Source organism: Sparus aurata, chromosome 8 (assembly GCF_900880675.1).
Source record: "Sparus aurata chromosome 8, fSpaAur1.1, whole genome shotgun sequence".
Classification (NCBI taxonomy): domain Eukaryota; kingdom Metazoa; phylum Chordata; class Actinopteri; order Spariformes; family Sparidae; genus Sparus; species Sparus aurata.
In genome coordinates, this window is record NC_044194.1 from 18,491,540 (window position 1) to 18,502,478 (window position 10,939).

General features: G+C 38.8%; 1 protein-coding gene across 2 annotated transcripts; it reads left to right on the plus strand.

Moving 5' to 3' along the window:
• The first annotated feature begins 2,633 nt into the window (after window positions 1-2,633).
• samtor (S-adenosylmethionine sensor upstream of mTORC1) lies at window positions 2,634-10,478 on the plus strand. Of its 2 annotated transcripts, none has more exons than XM_030426970.1 (5): window positions 2,634-2,896; window positions 6,250-6,391; window positions 6,532-6,654; window positions 7,499-7,613; window positions 7,935-10,478. In XM_030426970.1, exons 1-5 carry the CDS (start codon window positions 2,737-2,739, stop codon window positions 8,565-8,567), a joined length of 1,173 nt encoding a protein of 390 aa, XP_030282830.1. In that variant the 5' UTR covers window positions 2,634-2,736; the 3' UTR covers window positions 8,568-10,478. The 2 variants fall into 2 exon arrangements, with proteins under 2 accessions (XP_030282830.1, XP_030282831.1); XM_030426971.1 differs by lacking the exon at window positions 2,634-2,896 and adding an exon at window positions 2,903-6,051.
• Window positions 10,479-10,939: the final 461 nt, after the last annotated feature.

The window sequence follows — 10,939 nt, forward strand, 5'->3', positions numbered from 1 at the left end:
TTTACTGAAATATCAACATGAAAAATGAATGCTTGATGATCTGAACTGCACAGAACCAAAAACTCAGATTTAACAAGAGGATCCTTGCGATGCTCTGGCCTTAATCACATAAAAGCAAAAGGAAATATTATAGAATAGAATATATCTGAAAATAGGCATTCATCAATGTTTCTTGGAAGCCTTTATGTAAGACCTCACATTGTGATTTTATGGTGTAATTACATCCAACCCCTGACATTATCACAGTGCATCAAGCAGGCATATCTACAGCTTCAGTAGAAAGCAATGTGAGCGTCATGTGCTGTGTGTTATTTTTGGCAGAAAGGAATCGTTACATTATGTTGTGTCAAGGGTTTTAAAAGAATTGATAACTACAGTCTGTTTAAAAAACGGCTTGGATTCAGCTGCAGTTGTCTTTATTCTACACAGAATTTAACTTAAAATCAAGTCGGAAGAAGTGTAGGAACTACAAAATAGTTGATGTTTCAAAATAGCGTGATTTCTTTGCTGCACTCTTATCTTATAATCTTATTCTTTTTGACATAAATGTACAAACATTTTAGCATTGACGCCTAACTCGAGATGAAAGATGAAAAGTACATTGTGGATCTGTCTTTGGAAATTCAGGTTATAACTCTGAATCTAAAATGTTTAGCAATATTTTGACTAGTGCATGCAACATTTAGCTGTGCCTACTTGTGCACAATTTCATGTTCATGACTGTTCACCTTCACATATTAAATCTATGGAATAGAATATATGTATATGATAGAGTAATAAGATAGGGAAAATGTTATTGTTCCCCCAAGGTGAAGGAACATGTCATCAAATCTTTTTTATTATTATTAAAATCTCCCAGCATGGGTGAATTTTAGGGCTATTTTTTTCATTGTATTGAAAAATGTTTTTGTTTAGCAGAGATGTTCTACAGTGTCTTCCAGAGGGCATTACCTCAAATTCTGAAATGATTAGATGTTCAGTGTGCTTAATACTTGACAGAGCTTTCCTGTAAACAGCAGAGTTATACAGAGTATTTAATAATTTCACTGGCAGCGTAAGATTTTCCTAACTGTTTTGACAACGGCAGCTTGTTTTCATTAGCCACAGTCAGGTTACCATTCCAGACTGAAAAGCGCTCTGTCAGGCTTACACACTCTCTCCAGCACAGTTTGACCAACTCCAAATCTATTTATTTTCATAACAAGGAATAACATCTTACTATTTCACTCTTGTTTAGGCTTTTCCTATTTTTTTTTAATGCATTACCTTGTTAAATTAGCACTTTGATGTATTATTTAGCCCTCCTGAACAATATGCACTGGCATCACACCAGGAATTGCAACGTTAATTATGAAGAAAAAACAAAATATCATGTTCAAGTCCAGTCACACTTGCCCCCAAATCTATTGTGCAGACTGCATCCAACTGCTGTGCCTAATCAGATTATCTCACTTGCTGAGGCAGTAAGCCAAGCGTCTTTGCTGTGGGCCTGCATCGGTGCCAAATCAATGTCGGTTTCCCTAAACATTTGTCTAAGCATTTTTTTCAAATATTCTATTTTGCAAGAGGACCTAAGGTTTCTAGTAAAATTTGAGGTCTGAATTTAATATAACTTAACTGCAGTAGTCGTAGTACCCACAGTTTACAGTATGATTTGTTGTTTAAATATACAAATTGTTATTTTATCGTAATCAAATACATAAAATGTACTGGCACATGATTTAAATTCCGTTAAGCATTGTTTTCCATTTCAAGTCATTTGGTTTTGTATTTTCTTTTTTTGACAAATTAATGTATCATATTATTTATTTGTTTATTCGGAAATATTTAAAAGTTTCAGTGGTCGCACAACATGCCAAGCGGCCAGATAGAAGTAGCCTATATTAATACATGACAAAAGGTATTTAAAGGATGTAGAGCTTTTATTCGTCATGCGCAAAAACAATGTGTATTAAATGTTAAAAAACTGTCCTTAAAGGATAAAATCACCCCAAAATGAAAATGTTGCTATCTCAGGGCTTGCAGAGACTTTGATTATGCCGGTTTAGCTTACGAAGTAAGCAGTTAGCAGAGTTTTATTTATTCATTTACTCATTTATTTATTTATTTTATGTTTTAAAACCAGTCCCCATCCACATTAACTGTTTCAGAAATGTTTTGTGGACTACAAAACTTAATCCGACTTTCCATTGGCATTGAGGATAAGCAGATAAAGAATGACTTTCCATTTCAGTCTGCAATGAACAATAATATTTAGAAACAGTAAAACTAAGACAAGAAGAATATGAAGTATAAATATTCACATAAACAATTATAAATGCATGTAACAATGTAATTAAAGGCCAGAATGTTAGATATATGAAACACATTTAATAGAAAACAGAAGGATGTTTGTTTACAGGAATAAGTCGCATCTTTGTGATTTTTTTAAAAAAAATTCTGACCTTTTTTATTAAAATGTTGACATTATTCCTGAAAACATACAGCGACAGAAGCAACCTAATTTCAGGAGTTGTGGGATTTACAAGGTGCCTTTAAACGCTTCACGCACTCACGCAGACTCGATTCTCCTCCTCGCTCGTGATTGGACGACGGACTGTCAGTTCTGAAGCATGTCTGTCAGAGTCGACCAATCAGCTCGCGTGTTGTTGGCCAGTGCACCGGTTCGCCGGTCGGTTTGCAGCTGGGAAAGGGGGAAGCGACTGGCGGAGGAGGCAGCATCGGCAGCACGGTGCTATGGACCTCAGGGACAACGTCGAGACAGGGGAGACGGAAAACTACCCGGAGCTGTTCTACATGCCGATCCCAGAAGAAGCACCGTGCAAGAGGGAGCAGGAGAAGCTGTCAGGGGTCGTCAAAAACGTCCACAGAAAACTGCGCAGGAAATACAGAGAGGGTAAGCAGCCTCGCTGGGCCCCCTGTCTCTCTCTGGCCCTGCAGCCGAGTGGCTAACACTTAACATAAGATCAAAAATACTAAATTAACTAATTTTACGTTGACAGTACTCTCCGTGAAGCTAACATATTCTGCATGCGACTGTTAACGTCACCCCTGCTAGCTAACGGTCTGGTTGTGTGGCTGGTTAGCTAGGTGTTATGGAGCCAGACCGCATTCATCAAGCAAGGCCTTTAAAGCTACTTAACAGTAACATAACATACAAATTATATTGCCTTTTATAGGGTGAAGTCATGTATTACCTCGTATCTTAAATCCGTGTGTTGACAGCCGAGACCTTACTAGGTTACTAATGAGAGATACCAACGGAGCTGTCGACAATGAATGACTTTCTGTCGCCTCTTTATTGGCAATAAATGATAACTCCCCGGACTGAGCAAACATTTCCCTTAAGGACTGAAGTTTTAACTCTTGATTTCTACTTTTAAAGAGCAATTTCCCCCATCTATTGCTCTTGAATAAAATTAAGTCAAAGGAAGTTTACTTGTATAGCATCAGTGAGACACAAGGCAATTTTAAAGTTCTTTACAAGACATTAAGAAAACAAAAAAACTTTGTTTGAAAGAAATTAAACACAAAATAAAATATAAATAAATAAGTGTTAAATAAGATATTAACACAAATTTCAAAACAAGTTATGTATCTAGGCTAATTTATTGGAGAGCAACAGCAATCAATAGTGTTTGATGGCCCAATTTTAAATGAGCTGACTGAGCTCAGATATTACGAAAGTTTGTTCCTCAAGTAGGGATCATATAAAACTTAATGCTGCTTCACCTTGCTTGGTTTTGATCCAGGGAATACTTCATCAGAAAAGGTACAGTGGTGGTCAAAAGTTTACATGCGCTTGTTAAGAACATGTATATTATGGCAGTCTTGCTTTCCAATGATTTCTACAACTCTCATTTTTTTGTTTATAGAATGAACACATACTACTTTGTCACATGAAGTTTGGTTCAATAATTTATTCATTATGAGTCTTCTGAAAATGTGACGAAATCTGCTGGGTCCATGACACTTTAGGATGCATTTCTTCTGCTTTCATAATTTGGGGAAGTACAAAAATGCCCAAAAGTAAGCACTTAGTAAGCAGATGGTTCTCTGACTGCTGACTGTGAGGCTGAGAATTTTTTTTTTTTTTTTTTACTTCTAAGTTCTCTTGAAATGTAGCTCTCCGTCACCTCATCTCTCAAAACTCAGCCCCAAACGATTTGCAAATAAAATCAGCAAGACTATAATCAGCTTTTCCGGATGCAAAACTAGATGCAGCTTCATTCTCTTGTGTGTTTGTGTTCCAGTAAGTCCCAAAGTAATGGATGTCTTTAAAGCTGTAAAGACTGTGTCAGGGTTTGATTTCCACAGGAGCCAGATTGTGGTCATCATTTGCAAAAACCTCTTTCTTCTTTCCTATTGTGAGTTAATCTGGATAAGACGTAAAATGGGAAGTTTGGAAAACCCCTTTCACAATACTTAAGAACTGACATATGACATTTGAGTGTCAGTCTGGGTGCTCAGCATCTTTGCTCAAAGAAGAAATTGACATTTGACTTTGCAGCACCCACAGATGGATTTATTCCAGCTACGAGTTTGACGTTTGATAATGTTTGTAGTTCAAAGTGCCTACTAGCAGATGTTGAAGCGCACTAGATTTGAAAACTTGCTACAGTGCCTGCCCACACAGAGGCTTTGTGCTGTTGTTGATGCTACACTCTCTCTCTCATTTCATCTTCCTGAGGAAATGCATAGTCCTACCAGAGGCTGTGTAGGAGGGGAACACAAAAAGGAGAATTCAAAACAGCAGGTGTGAAATTACTATTCTGACAAAAGAAACTTAGCATCAGTTCATCATTATCTTGTGATTGTAACAAAACAACAGCCAATAGATATATTAGCCCAGTGTCTGCAGGTCCCTAAAATGTCTTAAATTCTATTTTATAAATGTTAGGAACATAGTTTGTGAGGTCTTTTAAGCCACCGTTCATTTATTCATCTTTGATTTACTTTATGTTAAAATAAGTCAAGCTCATTTCTAATTTTACAAATCTTTAAACTTACCACTGAACCCAACAATATATTTTTACTTTATACTTGCACCTACCTGTCGGCACAATGAAGATTAACTGCTCTAATAACCATATTCCTGCATAAAACCTACCTCTGCACAGGACCGTATACATACATCTTGCCTGCAGTGTTTGATTAAAAAACATGTATTAAAAAATCTGTCTTAAATTTGGTTAAAAAGCTTTTAAAAAGGCATTAAATGTAGGTGTCTGTAGGCAATGTGTATTTGACTGTGAAAGTATGAAAGCCTCAAATACCAGGATCTCAGTTGTCTCCTGCTTGTTTAATTTGACTGATTCTGAATCAACAAGGAGACTTAGCAAATGATAACTTCTGCTATCAAAAACCGCAAAAAGGTGGCCACATTCTCTCTTCTATCAGTTGTGTAGTTAACAATGCAAAAAAATGTTAGGTTTCACTGTTATTTGTGTGAGCCCTGTCCTACTTTGAAAACACTACATAACCATAATATAGTGATTCAAAACCATGACAGGTCCAGTCATGTTTTGACTCATGGTGTTAAATCACAAAATGTCAGAGCAAGAGAGACTAGCTGGTTGTTTTGGAGGCTAGAACAGCCCAGAGAAGTCGTCCTGGTAGCAGACCTCATGATTGGTTAATAAGTAAAGCATGATCTGGTAGGCTTGGCATTGAATCACAGTGGTCATGCTTCCAGGGTGCTGCTGTTTACCACCACTCCTCTTGTTGTCCTTTCATTTCTGCAAATCTGATAGAGAAGTTTTTCTCTGTGGTCATGGGATTTCACCCTTATCAGCGTGCTTGACTACAGTACAGGCTGCAAACTTCTGAGCAACTGTGAAGATGTGCTGAAGGGATTTTTCTGTGGACATTATTCTAACTGTGAAATAGCTATTTGAGGATGATTTTTAGTAAAAAAGTTCCACTTCAGTGTTTGCAGAAAAGAGTGACAATGTCAGGAATGTAGCAGTAAATGTGGCCTGAGATTTTTTTTTAACAGGTCTTTCCAAAGGAATACTGTTTTGGTGCAGAAGCGGATGACCAAAGTTGAAAGTAGGTGGTGAATGTTTGCTGTTTGCGATGGATTGTGATGTCAGACTAAAAGAAACAGATTACAGCAGAGGATGATTATATAGTCAGTAGCTTAAGCTAACTGTGAAAGTCTCAATTGATTCCTCCTACCTGGAGAGCTGTGTGACTTACTTTCTGTGTTTTTGCTTCTTAGTTCTGTCGTTATTTTTGTGTCCTCAGTGGGCGACTTTGACAAGATCTGGCGCGAGCACTGTGAGGATGAGCAGACGCTGAGCGAGTACGCCCTCGCCATGAAGAACCTTGCTGACAACCACTGGACGAAAAAATGTGAAGGAGAGGGGCGCATCGATTGGTGTCGCAGGTACGACTGGCTTCAAGCGTCTTTCAGCTGCAGTTTTAGACCTCATGACTGTGAATTCTGACTCATCCAAACCTGTAGGATGTGCTTTTGGGACATGTCATTGTCACTTTCACAGTACAGTTTTGATTCAACTTCCACAGTGTCTGTCAGGAATACTTTTTAGACGGCGGGATGAAAAGAATGTTAGAAAAGGATGAGAAAAGTGCCGCGCTCACCATGGGTCTGACTGCAGCAAGTGCCCAACCGCACAGCACCATCCCCAGGTAAATTAAAACTTCTCCTGCCATAAATGTGGACCTTTAAACCTTTTGTGTTCAAATGTTATACTGTATACAGATTTAGAAGTATTCCCTATATACTTACCTTTATAGTTCAATGTTCTTGTAGTCACTATACAAGAAATCAATTTTCTTTTTTTTCTCTTTGCTTTTGGAGCTGTTTTACCAGTATTTACATCTTTACAGCCCTGAGAAGCACCTTAATTTCTCACATGGTAGAACAGTCTGCTGTACACCAACAGCACCTTCAAAAGTTGTTTATAGATACTTTTTCATGCATAATGCTTAGAATCACAATTTCATTGTACATGCGTCAAGTGACAATAAAGGCATATTCTGTTCTATACTTAGAATCAAAAACAGACAAAAGAACTAAACTAGAGCCTTAACCCATACTCAATTTTTTAAGTTGATGTTGATATTATTATATCAACTGATATAGACACGTCTTTTTCAAATGTGATATGTAGGGGAGGCAGGATATTTCATAGTTTAACATGAAGTTGATTTTCTTAAAATGACATTTTCAAGCTGCCTAAAACTAGAAATAATTCAGTAGAGCCATGTGAACAGAAAGAAAATTTCTTAAGGAATACTCTTTGGCAGAGCTAGATGAAAAGATGTATCTGAAGCCTCCAGTTAGTCTGGCATAATTGTGTAAAATACCACTTACACACTGCATGCCTGAAGGTGGTGAAAGAGAAAAGCAGGTCACTAAATCATCCTCCTACCCTGAGGACCACGAGTGTGTGTACCAAACTTGTACCACTCATTTAAAAAGCAACTGTAAGCTGTTGACGTCAACACTTCTTTCACATTTGTGTTGCAGTTCTATCTCTCAGCTGGGGAAAATGCGCCTTCTTGACGTGGGAAGCTGCTTCAACCCTTTCTTGAAGTTTGATGAATTCCTTACAGTTGGTATCGACATAGTGCCTGCAGTTGAGGTATGAGTGTTTATTGATTCTGCTCACTTTTTGTTGACAACATGTTTTGAATTCACAAATAAAATGCATGAGGTTTTCCTGTTGAGTGGCTCCCTGCGATCATTTCAGAGCAAAGGCAACACCAGAAATGACTCATGCCAAGAATGTCAGTGTTGTGGGTAGACAGTCTGTGAACAAATTCAGCAGAAAGCGGAACAAAAAGCGCTTTGCATTCTGCAGCTGCAAGAAAAGAAACTACATAGTGATGACAATGACAGCTTGATGATCAGCAAAAGATCTCATTGAGACATTTAGAATTTCTGCCCTTTTTCTCCCCATCAGAGTGTGTACAAGTGTGACTTCCTCAACCTTCAGCTCCAGCAGCCTCTCCAGCTGGCTGGTGACGCGGTAGAGGCCTTCCTGCGCCAGCTCCACAACCCCATCGACGCTCTGCCTGCCCAGCTTTTCCACGTGGTGGTCTTCTCCCTGCTCCTGTCTTACTTCCCCTCCCCATACCAGCGCTGGATCTGCTGTAAGAAAGCCCACGAGTTGCTGGAGCTGCACGGCCTGCTGCTCATCATCACGCCCGACTCCTCCCATCCAAACCGCCACGCCCTCATGATGCGCAGCTGGCGCGTGGCGGTGGAGTCGCTGGGCTTCAAGCGCTACAAATATGTCAAGTATTCCCACATGCATCTCATCGCCTTCCGTAAGGTGTGTCTGGCGACCACCAGCGACCTGGTGTCACGCAACTACCCTGAGATGCTCTACATCCCTCAGGACTTCCACTCCAATGAGGAAGAAGAGTGTGCCGACGTACCCGTGCAGGTGCGCTCCGAGTTTGAGGATGACCAGATGGCTTGGGGTTTCACGGAGCTACCTGACACGCCCTATGATTCGGATTCTGGGGAGAGCCAGGGCAGCTCGGTGCCTGGCTTCCACGAGCTAGAAGACCCCATCCTGCTTCAGAGCTAAGCGAAACCAGCAACCCCCTCCTCCTTTTCTCTACGTAACTGTCACCTCCCCTTCAACTGCTGCGCTGCCAAATTTAACCTGCTGCATTGTTCTCCCACTTCTCCTCCCTCTTCTCGAAAATAATGCAGTTTGCACAGTGTGAAAGAGAGAAGTTTACAGATTATTTTCTCATATCCTCACTCCTTCGAGAGTACACACGCATACACACACACATATATACATACCACACACTAAGATGGATATATTTTGATAAATATCTAGGTTTTTTAAGAGTTGGAAAGCGAATGCCCTTAAGATATCTGAACTCCCTTCTCCTTGATTTCCATCCCATCTTCCAATCAGCTCTCAATAACAAAAGTCGGCTTGTCTACATTCTGTACTCAGTCTCTGTTTCAATAAGCTAGTGTGGCGGGCTGCTTCATACAAAAGACAAATACAGCAACGAGAGCGGTGTGACAGGAGTTTGATTGAGACTGAGGTGGAATGACTGGACTGGTACGCTCGCTTCTGTCACAGTCATGCAGCTAGATTTTTCTGAAAATTCTTGATGTGTATTTAGTTTTCCAAGACAAAAAAAAAAAAAAAGAATATCATTGTTTTGAAATATATATTCTCAACAGTCAAAACATTGGTGTTGTCCAGTGTTAAGTGTGGCAATGCCATTTTAATTTGGCATCCTCTGAATAATTTGTGTATCTTTTACAAGACAGTGGTATTTGTAGCATTTTAAACATTTTCAGTACCATACGGTAGGAGTATTACTAGGTTTGCTAATGTGAAACTGTAAGTGTGTTGACTCATTGTGTAACAAGGTACGAGTGTTTCAAAGTAGGTATTACACTTTTTTCCTCCTCTCCTTATCCTAATAAATATGAAAACAGATTCATCTCCTGTTAGATTTCAAATACATCTTTGTTCTCAAGCAGAGAAATAGGACAACACTGCAAGTCAGTGACCCATATCAAATGGACTTGCCAGCACCAGTACCCTTTGACACAATTTTGTAACTTTGATGTGGAAATCAGTACTCTGCCTCCAAAAAGATCCAGATCTGAGCTCCTCACAGTCAGAAAAAATTCACCTCGACAGAAGAGATTTGCACTAATTAACTGTTTTGTCATACAGAACCTCTGAAAAGGTGAGAAACTCTAGATTTTAGCAATAGCAAGCGAGACAAGATCTGAAGAGCCTGTATCCTACGCAGGTGGGTTTTTAGCTAAAGACACTACCAGATTGAAATGTCAGTGTGTGTTCCTGCCTGTCCTTGAACAGGCCAAATGTGTGGGTGTGGTTGGGTTTTATCAGTGTGAATGAAAGAATGAACCTGCGTTGTTTTTTTGTCTGTGGCACTTTATCATTGATCCCAAAGAGTGTCACAAAATGTAATTATTTTCCTATGCCGACAGTTTTACAACCAGTATGATGGGCCCATACGATAATACCAGTGAGTCTAAGGTGCCTTCTTTGTTTTCATTTGCTGTATGTTGCTAGCAGACTTTCACACCCCTGGAGAAAATGAAACTCATACATATTAACAAAGAGATATCAAGCTTCTTTGGTCAAACAGTACATACAAACGCGCAGTTCTTTGTCATATTAATGGATAACAAGATACATTTCCAGTGTTGATGTAATGCAGTGTGTTGTTGCCATTCCTATATTATTTTCCAGTTAATACACGTCTCACCACTTCTGATATCTCCTTTTGTTTTCACAGTAAAAAAAAATCACAGTACCACGCATATTCAGACTTTAAAGAAGCGTATTTTGTGATTAATTGGTGCATTTGTCTTCCAGTGTTTCTTTTTGCATGAGATGGTTCATCTTCATTATCAACATTTTCAGCAATGCAGAACAATGTGTGCTTCTAGTATGGTTGTATTTCTCTTTTATAAATGAATGTAAAAGTAAGGTTTCTGCCTGTTTTTATTTCTTGTGTGTTTGGATGTGTGTGTGTGTATTGTACCTTTTACTCTACACAGTTCAACATGAATAGAGATTTATTTTTATTGTTTTCTACGATTATCTACATTTTCATTGACCCAACAACTTTGGTTAATTAATCAGGATAATTGACAATGAAAATAATTATTCGTTGCAGCCCTTATTTGTTGAATGCATTGTTCCGAACCTTTGACGCCACTTTGGTACTAAGGCCAAGTCTTCTGTATTTATGAGGTAAAACATTACACTTGAAAACATACACATGGTGGTTATTTAACAGGCTTATTATTGTATATTACTGTCAGATATACTTACAGTATCTTAGCTGACTACCTTAATGCAAACAGGGACCTATAAATAAATATAAATATTTCGAAAAAATACATATGGTGAAACACAACTTAAGTTTTATCTCAGGTTGTAGGGCT